General features: G+C 46.1%; 1 protein-coding gene across 1 annotated transcript in view; it reads right to left on the reverse strand.

Annotated features, from left to right (window-relative positions):
• Positions 1-1,538: 1,538 nt before the first annotated feature.
• RNPEPL1 (arginyl aminopeptidase like 1) overlaps positions 1,539-15,060 on the reverse strand; it is a 38,142-nt gene continuing 24,620 nt past the window's right edge. The window contains exons 7-11 of the mRNA XM_060684965.2: positions 14,845-14,957; positions 10,566-10,674; positions 9,392-9,619; positions 8,847-8,989; positions 1,539-4,175 (exon numbers count right to left, since the gene is read on the reverse strand). Coding sequence (XP_060540948.2) covers positions 3,903-4,175; positions 8,847-8,989; positions 9,392-9,619; positions 10,566-10,674; positions 14,845-14,957 — 866 coding nt within the window. The 3' untranslated portion in view covers positions 1,539-3,902. The remainder of the gene's footprint in view (positions 4,176-8,846; positions 8,990-9,391; positions 9,620-10,565; positions 10,675-14,844; positions 14,958-15,060) is intronic.

Consider the following 15,060-nt stretch of genomic DNA (forward strand, 5'->3'; position numbering starts at 1 on the left):
GTAAAATTTGTTACTACCGGTTCTGTGGGCGTGGCTTGGTGGGGGTAATGTGACTGGGTGGGCGTGGCCTTTTTTTTTTTTTAACTTTTCAAAGCATTTTTTCTAATGTTTTGAAAAGCCTCTGCCGATCAGGCAACTCAGCTGGGATCGTCAGAGAGGCTTTTTAAAAAATGCCTCTCTGCTGATCAGGCAACTCAGCTGGGATCATCAGAGACGTTTCACCATCTCTTCGGCCAAGAGGTTGCAGAAAAAAATGCTTTGAAAAGCCTCTGACGATCACAGCTGAGCCGCGAGATCATCAGAGGCTTTTTTTTTTAACTTTTAAAAGCATTTTTTCATCGGAAGAAATTGTAGAAAAAATGCTTTTAAAAGTAAAAAAAAAAAAAGCCTCTGATGATTGTGCGGCTCAGCTGGGCATGGTGGGGGGGGGGGCAGGGATTTTTGCTACCGGTTCTCCGAACCACCCGCTGCCATCGCTACCGGATCAGGCAATCCCGGTCCGAACCGGGAGCATTTCACCCCTGCAGCAGGGGTGAAATCCAGTAGGTTCTGGAGAACCGGTAGCAGAAATTTTGAGTAGTTTGGAGAACCAGCAAATACCACCTCTGGCTGGCCCCCGAGTGGGGTGGGAATGGAGATTTCGCAATATCCTTCCCCTGCCATGCCCACCAAGCCACGCTCACAGAACCAGTTAAAAAAATTGGATTTCACCACTGGCTTAGAGGGCTGTTAAAGCACTGCAAAGCGGCATATAAGTCTTTTAAGCGCTATTGCTATTGCCTCCTTTGCAGTCACTCAACACTGGTGCCAAAGTTAAGAGTAAGGAGGGCAAACCCTTACTTCCAACAGCAGTTGGGTCCTTACCATGAAGATCCAAATCTTTGGGGCAGAAAGGTGGAGCTACACCCAATTTGCACTTCAACGGATGCACACTGCGTGTTGTAAAATTTTAAAGCTTTTAAAAATGTTGCTTTGAAACAACGGTTGGAAAAAAGCAGATGTCATGCAATGGGGAGTTATTGAAACACGGAGTCAGGGCTGGGTCCGTGGGAGGTCACAAAAGTCAAGATGGCTGCCACACAATGCCCCCCACCCTTTCTACCTGCAGCTCGGCTTCAGCAAGGTCTTGCCTCTCTTGGGCTTACAAGAAAGTCCTTGACTTACAACAGTTCATTTAGTGACTGATCCAAGAAGTGACTTATGTGACCATTTTTCACACCACCGTTGCAGCGTCCCCATGGTCACATGACCAAAATTCAGATGCTTGGCAACTGACTCGTACTTATGACGCCCCTTTTGCCACCTTCTGACAAGCCAAGTCGATGGGGAAGCCAGATTCACTTAACAACTGGGTTACTAACTTAACAACTGTTAGTGATTCGCTTAACAACTGTGGCAAGAAAGGTCGTAAAATGGGGCAAAATTCTGCTTGGCAACAGGAAGTTTGGGGTCAATTGTGGTCGTTAAGTCGAGAACTACCTGCAACGTCCTTGCGATACCGTCAATGGCTAGGGGAGGAAAAGTCACAAAGCCTCCCGAAGTCACAAACATTAGTTTAATTCAACATTTATAAGTGATGTTATTGTAAGGCATCCAGGTACATCTCCAAGGAATTTCCACCCTGGTTGCATACATTCTCCTAGAAAATAAAAATTTAAAAAAAAAAAAAAATGCAGGATAACAAGATGGTAGAAAGGTGTGTAGGAGTTGCGGTCTCGGCCAGAGTGGACCAGGTGTCAAAAGTGCTGCCAATCAAAACGACGTTAAAACGGGCAGATGTTTCTGGGGAGATGGGGGCCCTGCACCTTTCCAAATGACGGAGGAAATTCCAGAGCCGCTACGCCAAAGGATCACAACCCAACTCGAGCAATTTTGCAGTCCGACTTCATTATTGCTTGCCCAAAATCGCCCCAAGTGAAAAGATATTTGGGGGGGGAAACAGAGCCAAGGATGTGGAAAACAGACAATTTAAGCACCTTTGTGGAGCTGGAATCAGTTTTCACCAAGTAGGAGGCAGCGGACAAGCACCCTCTCTGCCAGAGCTGGACACGGGAGTGGTATCTGGGGGGGGGGGGGGTTATCTGCCCATCTTTACTGGGAGAGAGAATAAATATTACTCTTGAAACAAGGGAGGCGCGCACAGAAAGAAATCCCAGAGTTGCTTTGGTAAAAAAAAAAAAAAGCACGTGAAAAGGGTTGCGTTGAGCTCGTGCGCGCGGGGAAAATGGACGAAGGGGTTGGAAACAACCGGCGGCACCGACCGAAGACCACAGCGCCAAAGGTGTGAAGACAAAGTCAGTAGGTTTACAGCAACCTCAGTACAGGCTTTTGTGTGATTGTTGGTCTTGTGGTTTTTTTTTTTTGCAAAGAACACTCCTATTTTACCTGTGGTGGAAAGGGAAATAGCGACATTGCACTGTCGCATTTGGTGGCTGGCCGCTGACATAACCGTGGCGGAATCTCGCAAGGCCTTCCCATCCCTGTTGGGCAGTGTGTGCCTACTACGCCGAAACTTGTTGGGCTTGCTGGTCTCTGAGGAAAGCAAGGCAGTGTTGACACCCATGTTCCTACCAAGGGCTGGCTTCTCCCCCCTCTCCCCGTCTCTATAAAGCAGTGATGGCTAACCTTTTTGCCATCGCGTGCCAGGAGAGAGGGGGCGGGGGGAGGGTCGCGCATGCACGTGCCCGTGCGCATGCGCACGCAACCCCACCCACCCCCGCTCCTGGCACATGATGGCCTGGTAGGCCCATTTTTCTTTCTTACCTGATTCCAGATCCTTTCTATGCATCTGGGAAGGTCGAAAACAGCCTTTCCCACTCCCTTGGAGGCCCTACGGAGGCTGAAAGGGCCCATTTCCCACCTCTCGGTGGGACAGGAAGTGATATTTTTTGCTGTCCCCAGCCTCCAGAACCTCTCTAGGAGTCTCTAGGAGACTTTCTAAGAGTCTCTGGAGGCTGGGGACAGGAAAAAACGTCACTTCCTGTCCCACCGGAAGTCGGGAAATGGGCCCTTTCAGCCTCTGTAGTGCCTCCAAGGGAGTGGGAAAGGCTGTTTTCGCCCTTCCCAGATACACAGAGAGGATCTGGAGCCAGGTAAGAAAGAAAAACGGGCCTTCCCCACCCCGCCCCCAGGCCCTCCAGAGGCAGGAAACAGCCTGTTTCCCTACTTCTGGTGGGCCCAGAAGGCCCAAAAATTAGCTGGCCGGCGCGCCCACTAATATGGCTCCGCGTGCCACCTGTGGCACGCGAGCCATAACTTTGCCATCACGGCTATAAAGCCTGCTGTGCACTCACACTCAGCCTGCGGACTCCACCCAAGTCTCTTTTTAATACCTGACCCATTTTCAACCATTTTCCTGAAAACCGAGACGCCGCTTGGAAGAAAACGCTTCATTCTTTCGGGTTGTGGGTCACGAGTGCCGCGTACAACGGGAGAAAAATCCCGACTTCAACATTTTACCATGATCCTGATCAGTTTTTCTTCCCTTCCAAGCCTTGGGGGCCAGGGAGGATCCTGCTGCCTCCTTCAAGGCCTGGGGAGCGAGTGCTGGAAATTGCACTTCGTTGGCAGACACACACACACACACACACACACACACACACACACATCAATCCGATGTTCACATTCATGATGCAACGAGCCCAAACAGTCGCTTGCTCCCAGTCGCTGCTTAAAGAGTTAGAAAGAAAGAAAAATACATCCCTGATATCTCGTCGTGCCTAGGGGGTCAGGCACCTGAAGGCACATAGGATTCTCGATGTACACATGTGGGGAGGAATTTAAAAAAAAAAAAAAAATCCAACAACACCCCCCCACCCCAAGCAGTGGCACCAAGGGCAAGAGAGGGCAGACTTGGCTTGACGTCTTGACTGGCCCTTCCGGCTTCCAAGGTCCAGCGTGAGCTAAGCAGACACATTGACGTCCCTGAGAGAAACGGCACCGTGCGCGGCTCCTCCTCTGTCTTCAAGCTCGGCGCCCGGAGGGTCAGCCACCACGGCGGCCGTGTCCGTGGCGAGAAGTGGTTGGTTCAAGCCCTGGGTCAGGATCTGATGAATGGTTTTCCGCAGGTTCGGGTGGAGGTGGGCTTGGGTCTGTAAAAAAACTTCGAGGGCGAAGGACTTGAGGGTGCCGGTGCAGAGGTCCTCGTACAATGGAATCGTGTACATGCGGGACATCTGTAACAACGCAAGCAGAAAGGAACCCAGTCAGGGTCATCCCAAGAGACTCGTATCAAATTTGATCGTCGTGGTAGTAGCAGAAACCTGGGACCAGTGACAGATTAAGTAGTCAAAGGCTGAATTTTTTCTAAAACTTCTGCTACATCTCCCCCAACCAAAGCTGGACTACGGTTGCTTACTGTCGGCTGTGGTCGCAGGATGTCTGCTAAGGCACCTGAAACCTCACTGCTACCATCTAGTGGACAATGCCCTGTCGTCCTTGACTTACCACAGTTCATTTAGTGACTACTTGAAATTACAAGAGCACCGAAACGGCACTTAGGGACTGTTGGAACATCTCCATGGTCGTGTCATCGATATTCAGGTGCTTGGCAACTGGTATGTATTTATTGACAGTTGCATAGATCAGGGGTCTCCAACCTTGGCAACTTTACGACTTGCGGATTTCAACTCCCAGAATTCCTCAGCCAGCGCATGCACAGGCTGAGGAATTCTGGGAGTTGAAGTCCACAAGTCGTAAAGTTGCCAAGGTTGGAGACCCCAGGCATAGATGATGTCGTATCCCTCTCCCTCTGTTAAGAGAAGGCTGTTCAATCTTGACATAACAATAGCACTTAAGACTTATATACCACTTTACAGTGCTTTACAACCCTCTCTAAGTGGTTTTACAGAGTTAGCATATTGCCTCCCCCCCCCAACAATCTGGGTCCTCATTTTACCCACCTCGGAAGGAAGGAAGGCTGAGTCAACCTTGAGCCTGGTGGGATTTGAACTGCCAAATTGCAGGAATACTGCAAATTGCAGGAATACTGCAAAAGGAGTATTCCTGCAATTTGTATTACTGCAAAAGGAGTACTGCAGAAGTAGCCTGCAGTACTGCACTCTAACCCCTGCGCCACCGAAGCTCATAGATGGCCTCTTTGACCCCTCTTTCAAACCACCGGGTCCTCTCTGTCCAAAATATAGACTTTGCTGTCTTCAAGAGTGTCTTTTAAATGCAGATGGACTGCTGAATCTAGTCAACAGAGCGGGAGGGATACGACCTCATCTATCGCCAGCCTACAACACAATCCTTTGAGCAGTTCCCAGAAAGCTCCACGCCCATTTGCACCATCTCAGGTGACCCTGAGGACACAGGTAAACCTCCAATGTGGCCTCAATGACCCTCAAAAACGATACAAATGAACCAGCTGTCTGCAAGGAATATAAAGAGCCTTGGTAGTACAGTGGTCTAAGGCACCCTGTTATTAAGCTGGTTATTAAGACCAGCTGCCTGCAATTACTGCAGGTTCGAATCTCGCCAAGGCTCAAGGTTGACTCAGCCTTCCATCCTTTCTAAGGTAGGTAAATTGAGGACCCAGTTTGTGGGGGCAATAAGCTGACTTTGTCTAAATATACAAAAGGATGAAGGCTATTGCTGAGCACATTGTAAGCCGCCCTGAGTCTCCGGAGAAGGGCGGCATATAAATCAAATTAAAAAAATTAAAAAATCCTTCCGTTCCCCACCATCCAGTCAGAGCTGAGGAAGCTTCTTGGATGAGAAGCGAAACATCTTCAAAGAAAAACTAGAAAGTCCAGTTTTTTCAGGAGGAAACTGGACTTTCTAGTTTTTCTTTGAAGATGTTTTCTTTTTTCAAATATAAAAAAAAAGCATCTTTGGGACAACCATGACCTGGATGACTGAGAATCTCCGTCAACTTTTAGGGTCAATTGTGGTTGTAAATCGAGGATTAGCTGTAACTCTAAGCATTCTGAAACAAAGCTCTCTAGTGCCACCTAGTGGCCCATTTCCCCCAGGATGAGGAGGGAAGCCTATTTATTTTGTTATTGGTTCAAGGCAACATACACAGTGCTACATTTTTGCCCAGCGTTTCTCATCCTTGGCAGCTTTAAGATGTGCGGACTTTAACTCCCAGAATTCCCTGGCCAGAGAATTCTGGGAATTGAAGTCCACAAGTCTTAAAGTTGCCAAGGTTGGAAACCCCTGGTCTGGAGTGGCATGGGCTCAGACCAGGGGTGGGTTCTAAATTTTTTTATTACTGGTTCTGTGGGCGTGGCTTATTCTGTGGGCGTGGCTTATTCTGTGGGCGTGGCTTGATGGTCATGTGACAAACAATTCTTTAGGATTTAGCAGAGGTACTGGTCTACCAGGCTTTTAACTGCTTGCAGAGCTGTACCGATCTACCCATTTATTTTTGGAGCGCACTGGTCTACCACCACACGGCCTTTTACCACTGATCAGCTGTAGGGCGGCCCTTTGAAGCGCCGCGGCAAGAGTTTAAACAGTTTTTTGCCGCTCTGCCACCACCGAGAGCATCGGAAACCACTTTCAGGCAGCTTGGCCTCAATTGCCAATCTACCACCACCGAGTGGATCAGTTCTAGCCGATCCGTTGGGAGGCTTCTTGGCTTCTCAATTTAAAGCGACGGTGTCTTGTTTTTTTTTCCTCTTCGTCAAGTGAGCCCTGATTTTTTTCTTCTAACTGATCAGCTGGGACTCAGGAGGCAGCAAATAGATTGGGGGCGGGGCCAGGCAGAGGTAGTATTTACCGGTTCTCCAAACTACTCAAAATTTCCACTACCGGTTCGCAAGAGCCCTGGTGGCGCAGCAGATTAAAGCACTGTTATTAACATCAGCTGCCTGCAATTACTGCAAGTTCAAATCTCACCAGGCTCAAAGTTGACTCAGCCTTCCATCCTTTTAAAGGTAGGTAAAATGAGAACCCAGATTGTGGGGGCAATAAACCGACTTTGTATAAATATATACAAAAGTATGAAGGCTATTGCTTAACACATTGTAAGCCGCCCTGAGTCTCCGGAGAAGGGCGGCATATAAATCAAATTTAAACAAAAAACAAAAAACGGGGAGAACCGGTAGCAACCCACCACTGGCTCAGACCCATCAGCCACAGGACAGCCATGTAGATCTACGACACACTGTTGACAATATAGCGTTGAATACAGAGGTACAGATAGTCCTCGACTTACAACAGTTCATTTAGTGACCGTTCAGAGTTAACAACAGCACTGAAAAAAGTGACTTAGGGCTGTTTTTCATGCAACTGTTGCAACATCCCTGTGATTATGTGATCAAAATTTGGATGCATGGCAAGTGGTTCATATTTATGACGGTCGCCGTGTCCCGGGGGTCATATGATCATCTTTTACGACCTTCTGACAAGGACAGTCAATGGGGAAGCCCGATTCGCTTAACAGACATGTTACTCATTTTAACAACGGCAGTGATTCACTTAACCCCTATGGCAAGAGAGATCGTAAAGTGGGGCAAAATTATCTTAACAACTGTTCACGGCTTAGCAACAGAAATTTTGGGCTCAATTGGTGGTCATACGTCAAGGACTACATGTGTTTGCTCATGGTCCTTCCATTCCACCACCTCGGCCAACCAGTAAACCTTTTTTTGAGGTATTTAAAATTTAATAGCTGGAGCAGTGAAGGATTGGACCATGAGTAAGAACACACGCTTATAGCTAATTGGTTAAAGAGAGCTGGCCACTACATGAGGGAATCTGAGCTGTGATTGGCTGCTGTGAGAGTGAAGGGGGAGTTTCCTTGTTTCCCGCCTTTTTCCCCGTGTGGGCTCCCTGTAATTTACCTCAGGATTCTCGTGCTGTGCGGATTTACCTGACGATGCTCCTGTTTGCCTATCTTATTTATTGTAAAAAATCAATCAGAATAGTGCTGGACGGGACCTTGGAGGTCTTCCAGTCTAACCCTCTGCTCAAGCAGGAAACTCTACCATTTCAGACAAGTGGCTGTCCTGTCTCTTCTTAAAAACGTCCAGTAATGGAGCACTCACAACTTCTAGTGGCAAGCAGTTCCACTGATTAATTATCCTCACTGTTAGGAAGTTTCTCCTTAATTCCAGGCTGCTTCTCTGCTTGATTAGTTTCCATCCTTTGTTTCTTGCTCTGCCCTCTGGTGCTTATATCTATATATCCATATATCTGTTGGTCTGTTGGTCCGTCCATCCGTCCATCCAATCTATGTATCTATCTACCAGTTATCTTATCTATCTTTCTATCTATCCATCCATCCATCCATCCAATCTATGTATCTACTAGTTATCTATCTATCTATCTATCTATCTATCTATCTATCTATCTATCTATCTATCTATCATCTATCCATCCATCCATGTATCTACCAGTTATTTATCTATCCATTCATCCATCCAATGTATCTATCTATCCATCCATCCATCCATGTATCCATGTATCTATCTACCAGTTATCTATCTATCTATCTGTCTGTCCGTCCATCCATTCATCCATCCAATCTACGTATCTATCTACCAGTTATCTATCATCTATCTATCTATCTATCTATCTATCTATCTATCTATCTATCATCTATCCATCCATCCATCCATCCATCCATGTATCTATCTACCAGTTATCTATCCATCCATCCATCCATCCATCCTCTACCCACACACACACACAAATGATATATTTATATTTATTTATATAAAATTGGTTGTCAGTGTCTCTGGCTTCATTTGGACTCTGGCTGAGCAATTCTCTGAGAAACATCTATTCCCACGTCCAAGTATCAGAGCTTCCCATGTCTTTGTGCATCAACTGGTTTCCCGTCTCAAATCTCACACCCTGAGCAGCACCAAGCCTTTCAACCCAGCAACGGATACCTGGTTTTCCAAGAAGCGACGGACTTTGTGGACATCAGGATAGTAATCATTGCGGACGATGATCTGCAGCCAGCGGATACGAATCTCGGCATTCATGTTTTCCAGCTGAGCCGAGTAGCATTCGGACAACTTTGTTATCACCTCTGGGGAAGACAACATTTATCTCATTTGCTTTTGATTCAGTTTAGAGGCCATCCGACGACTCTGGATGGTGCAAATGTGCATGTGGATTAATAATCTCTGGAAAGTCATTAAGGTGGAAACGATATGGATCTCATTCCAGAGGATAGGCCCCAGCTCAGAGAAAGAACACTTTCTGAGTCCCATAAGACGACACAGCTTAAACGACTGACCTCACTGGACAGCCAGAAATAACCAATAATTAAAGCCGTGGGGACAAGTGAGCCTAATGCAACACATTCATCAGACTTATAAAAAGAGTATTTATGTAGCTCAGAGTTGAAATTGCGGGGTCCTTGGTGGTTCTCTGAGCTTGGTTGTTTTCTTGCAGACGTTTCATTACCCTACTAGGTAATTAAACTCACCGTGTGGCAAGGGCGACCCATCCAGTAACCTATCCAGGAAAAGCACCGTCTGGAATGTTTGCCACTCGGCGATGTTGACGCTGTTCGCAGCAGCTCCTGCGTCCAGAGGCTCTGTGGTCCAGAGATGGAACAGCGTCTCCACCGGCTGGGTCAAGCTGGATCCCTGAGATAAGTCTGGTTCGACTAAAGGAGGCCCTGTGGCATTGAGCCAGCGGTCAAACTCTAGACCTGCAACAGATTTGCCGACAAGGATCACGTTGGAAATCCATGTTCATTGTGATCAAAATTCAGATGGTTCCTACTTATGACGTCGCTGTGTCCCAAGGCCATGTGATCGCCTTTTGCGACCTTCTTGCAAGTGAACTCAATGGGGAAGCCAGGTTCACTTAACAACCATAGCATACCCATGATTATGTGACTTAACATTCAGATGCTTAGCATCTGGTTCCTATTTATGACGGTTGCCATGTCCTAGGCAGAGGTGGGCTTCAGCAGGTTCTGACCAGTTCTGGAGAAACGGTAGCGGAAATTTTGAGTAGTTCAGAGAACCGGTAGTAAACATTCTGACTGGCCCCGCTCCCATCTATTCTCTGCCTCCCAAGTCCCAGCTGATCGGGAGGAAATGGGGATTTTGCAGTATCCTTCCCCCAGAGTGAGGTGGGAATGGAGATTTTACAGTATCCTTTCCCTGCCACGCCCACCATGCCACGCCCAAAGAACCGGTAGTAAAAAATTTTGAAACCCACCACTGGTCCCAGGGTCATGTGATCACCTTCTGTGACCTTCTGGCAATGGGGAAGCTAGATTCACTTAAGAACCGGGTTACTCACTTAACCACCGCAATGATTCACTTCGCAAGTGTGGCAAGAAAAGTCATAAAATGGGGCACTTTAACAACTGTCTCATTGAGCAACAGAAATTTTGGGCTCAATTGTAGTCATAAGCCAAGGGCTGCTATCAGGTGTGCTTCCTTCAAAGTCCAGGAAAGAATGACCCAAACTCTTATGTTTTATAGAGAAAGGTACTTTTACTAGAAATGAAGTGAACGCAACCACGGCTAAGCTGAAAGCAGAGGAGGCTGACAGCTGCCTGTAGTTTGTCTCCTCCATCTGGGCAGCACTCCTAAGAGTGAGTGAGTGAGTGAGTGTCATTCTGCCAAGATCCTCTTCCCTACCTGTTTTGCAATCAATGCATTGTTCTTTCAGGTCTGGAAAAAATGCCAAGAAGGAATCCAACAGATCTTGGGCTACAACACTTGTGAACTTGTACTTCTCGATATAAGTCTGAAAGAGAGCCAGCAGAAACACAGGTTACAAAATTAATGGCAAGAGCAAAGTTGAGCAAAGAGGAAACTGGAGGGGTCCGGAGTGGAAATGGCCAGAAAAGCAACAGAGATGAGGACACATATACTAGAGAGAACAAAGTTAAAATATTACAATTGAAGGAGCTTCTCTAAGAGGAGAGCGGAAAATAATCAAGGTTTAAATAAAATCAAAAACAGCCGTGCTGGATTTCTAATGCTCTGACACAAAGATCCCCACTGATGGAAAATTTCTAGAGGTCATTCATCCAGCACAATATTTTTCTTTCAATTAAGAGCGGGCTCCAGTCCTTTATGACAGCACAGTAATTTAGGGGACCGAGACTACATTCTGAAATAAAATCAATAACGCTCCTGAACTTTTAGCAAGTGTCTGTAGGGATATATTCACACGTGCACTAGAACAGGGGTCTCCAACCTTGGCAACTTTAAGCCTGGAGGACTTCAACTCCCAGAATTCCCCAGCCAGCTTGGCTGGCTGGGGAATTCTGGGAGTTGGAAGTCCTCCAGGCTTAAAACTTGCCAAGGTTGGAGACCACGCAGGGGTGAAATCCAGCAGGTTCTGACAGGTTCTGGAGAACCAGTAGCGGAAATTTTGAGTCGTTCGGAGAACCGGCAAATACCACCTCTGGCTGGCCCCAGAGTGGGGTGGGAATGGAGATTTTGCAGTATCCTTCTCCTGGACTGGGGTGGGAATGGAGATTTTGCAGTATCCTTCCCCTGCCATGCCCACCAAGCCACACCACGCCCACAGAACCAGTAGTAAAATAATTTGGATTTCACTACTGGAGACCCCTGCACTAGAGCAGTGCCCCCCCCCAACCTTTTGGGCACCAGGGACCGGTTCCGTGGAGAGAAGTTTTTCCATGGACCGGAAGGGGCATGGTTTCATGTGCTGCCTGCATCCCGTGGATGGGGCTTTGCTTGTTTGCGTGTCCCGGTTTTTGGCATGCTGCGGCCTGGATCCGGTCCATGGACTGAGGACTGGGGACCCCTGCACTAGAGGCCTTCAGATATTTTCTCCAGCCTAATAGAGCTAGGAACCACTGCTGGAAAAGGAAAGGCGTTTTTCAATAAAAATGTAATGGAAAAACTCTTTTGCGCTGTTGCTGTAAAAACTACATAACTATATCTCTGTAGTCATCAGACTTGTATCTACACTAAAGGGATTTTAACACATATACAGGCAGGGTGGATTTAATTTAAATCGAGTTGATTTAAATCACAATTTAAATCATGATTTAAATCACTAGTAAAAAGGCTTGATTTAAATCAACTCGATTTAAATAATTTTTAAAGAGCAGCTGTCATCTCTGCTACTCCTTTGACCCACTGTTGACTCACCGATAGTCCCAGTGTTGCAGAATATACAGCCTCATGCTACATAACTAAGCTCCGTCTCATGCTGAATAAACTAAATGATTTATGTATCTTAAATAGAAAACTATCTTACGATGGATTTTTTACCCCAAAAGTTTTTAAATTAAAATAAATTCGATAAAAATCAAAAAAATCTGATTTAAATTAAAAAAAAATGATTTTTTTTGTTTTTTTAAAAAAAAATCATTGATTTTTATCCACCCTGTTACAGGTACTATATATGTAAGTCCTAGAGGAGATCAACCCTGACTGCTCTTTTGAAGGCCAGATCCTGAAGATGAAACTCAAATACTTTGGCCACCTAATGAGAAGGAAGGACTCACTGGAGAAGAGCCTAATGCTGGGAAAGATGGAGGGCAAAAGAAGAAGGGGACGGCAGAGAACGAGGTGGCTGGATGGAGTCACTGAAGCAGTCGGCGTGAGCTTAAATGGACTCCTGAGGATGGTAGAGGACAGGAAGGCCTGGAGGAACGTTGTCCATGGGGTTGCGATGGGTCGGACACGACTTCGCAACTAACAACAACAACAGGTACACATGCACCCACCACTCTTCTCATCCTTTCTCAGGTGGCCTTCTTGGATCCTGAAATAAGCTAAGAAGGGTTGAACTTAATTTATTCCCAGATGGGAGACCACCAGGTCTCAAATCCAAATGCTAGATTGGGAAGCTGGAAAAAAGGAGATGCCGACAAAACACTTTCATATTGCTACCAAAAGGACATGGAGATTAACAATCAGCCAAGCTTTTTTTTTTCTCTTTTTACAACCCTGTAATCCCTTGTTTCGGGGTAGGGCAGAACGATTTCTGGCTGGATGGGGTCGGAGCAACTGATTAGGGCTGAGCATTTACTGGCCGGATGCCCTTCCTGATGCCTATGCGGAGTTCACAGCAGATATTTTCTCTTTGCGCCCTGACAGAGAAACATCGGTGGCTGCCTAGGTTTGAACTCTCAACCTTCTGAGTGGGAGGCGAGCGTCTTCACCTCTAGGCTACGGCAACCCCTCAAACTCAGTCAAGTTGGCATAATGAATTCCTGAGTTTTGCTTCCTGTGTTCTCACGTTACAACCCTTGTTCACTTGTTACTCTCAGAAAAGTTTTTATCGGGTTCTGCCAGAGGAATGCATACCATGACACTTTTGCTGGTATGTTTCAACCGCAGGTAGTCCTCGACTTACAACCATTCGTTTAGTGACTGTTCAAATTCGCAATGGCACTGAAAAAAGTGACTTATGACTATTTTTCACAGTTAACAACTGTTGCAGCATCCTTGTCAGGGGTGGGCTCTAAATTTTTTTACTACCGGTTCTGTGGGCGTGGCTTATTTTGTGGGCGTGGCTTGATGGTCATGTGACAATTCTTTAGGATTTAGCAGAGGTACTGGTCTACCAGGCTTTTAACTGCTTGCAGAGCTATACCAGTCTACTCATTTGTTTTTGGAGGCACCGGTCTACTCATATGTTTTGGAGGCACTGGTCTACCACCACACTGCCTTTTAACACTGATCAGCTGTAGGGCAGCCCTTTGAAGCCGTGCGGCAAGGGTTTAAACAGTTTCTTCCTTCTAGCCAATCAGCTGGGACTCAGGAGGCAGCAATAGATTGGGGGCGGGGCCAAATAAAATGTAAGAATAACACTACGGGGGAGCTGGGGGGGGGCGGGCCCAGCTCCCGAACAAAGAGATCCGGTTCGGTGACGTCATTTCGTCACCACTACCGGCTCGGCCGAACCGGGAGGAACCCACCACTGATCCTTGTGGCCATGTGATTATAATTCGGACGCTCAGCAACATATTTATGATGGTTGCAGTGTCCCATGGTTACATGATCTGCTTTTGCGACCAGTACGCTCCCATAGAGAGGGGCTCCTCCGGGTGCCGTCGGCCAAACAATGTCAACTGGCGGCCCCCAGGGGGAGACCCTTCTCTGTGGGGGCACCTACTATCTGGAACGAGCTCCCCCCGGAGATACGGAGGATCCCGGATCTGCGTACCTTCCGTCGCGCTCTCAAGACTTTCTTATTTCATCAAGCTGGCCTGACCTAAATCTTTCCCCTTTTTAAATGGAAATTTTGAATTTGTTTTTTAAATTATTGGGGTTTTAAATTTGTTCAGCCAAATTATTTAATTCGTTTTATTTTATTTTAAATTTTGTATTTATGTGTTTTATTCTATGGCTGTTCACCGCCCTGAGTCCTTCGGGAGTAGGGCGGTATATAAATTCAATAAAATAAAATAAAATAAAATAAAATAAAATAAAATAAAATAAAATAAAATAAAATAAAATAAAATTAAATTAAATTAAATTAAAAAATAAAATAAAATAATAAAATAAAATAAAATAAAATAAAATAAAATAAAATAAAATAAACAAACAAACAAACAAATAGATAAATAAATATGCAAAGTCAACGGGGAAGCCAGATTCACTTAAAAACAGTGTTACTAACTTAACAACCCCTGGCAAAAAAAAAAGATCGTAAAATGGAGCAGAATTCACTTAACAACTGCCTCACAATTGGGCTCAATTGTGGTTGTAAGTCGAGGACTACCTGTAAGGATCCAACTTTCAAACAAATGACTGAGATCTAAACTCCACCTTTTGTTTTTGGATGGAGTCATGTGTTTTTTTCAAAGGATTCCGCTGAAAATGACTGGTTTGAACTGAGATTCACTGGCAAAGTCGAAGGGGCAATAAGTATCTTCGGGCACCCATGCGTATACCCCCATCTCCCGCCCCAAACCAGGTTACTAACTCGGAGAAAGGCATCAAAATGTGTTGGGTCTCCGCACAGCTGAGACAGATAGTAAACAAAGCAGAACCCTTTCTCGTAGGTGAAGAGGTTCATCAGGTTGCTGGGATTCACACCTGGGGAAAAAAAGAAGAAGAAGAGAGGATAAGAGTGGTAAGAAAAATAAATGGCAATTCAGGTAGTCCTCGACTTATGACCACAAAATATCCACTGCTAAGG

This window comes from Pantherophis guttatus, chromosome 6 (genome assembly GCF_059756535.1).
Source record: "Pantherophis guttatus breed Tessera chromosome 6, ASM5975653v1, whole genome shotgun sequence".
NCBI lineage: Eukaryota > Metazoa > Chordata > Lepidosauria > Squamata > Colubridae > Pantherophis > Pantherophis guttatus.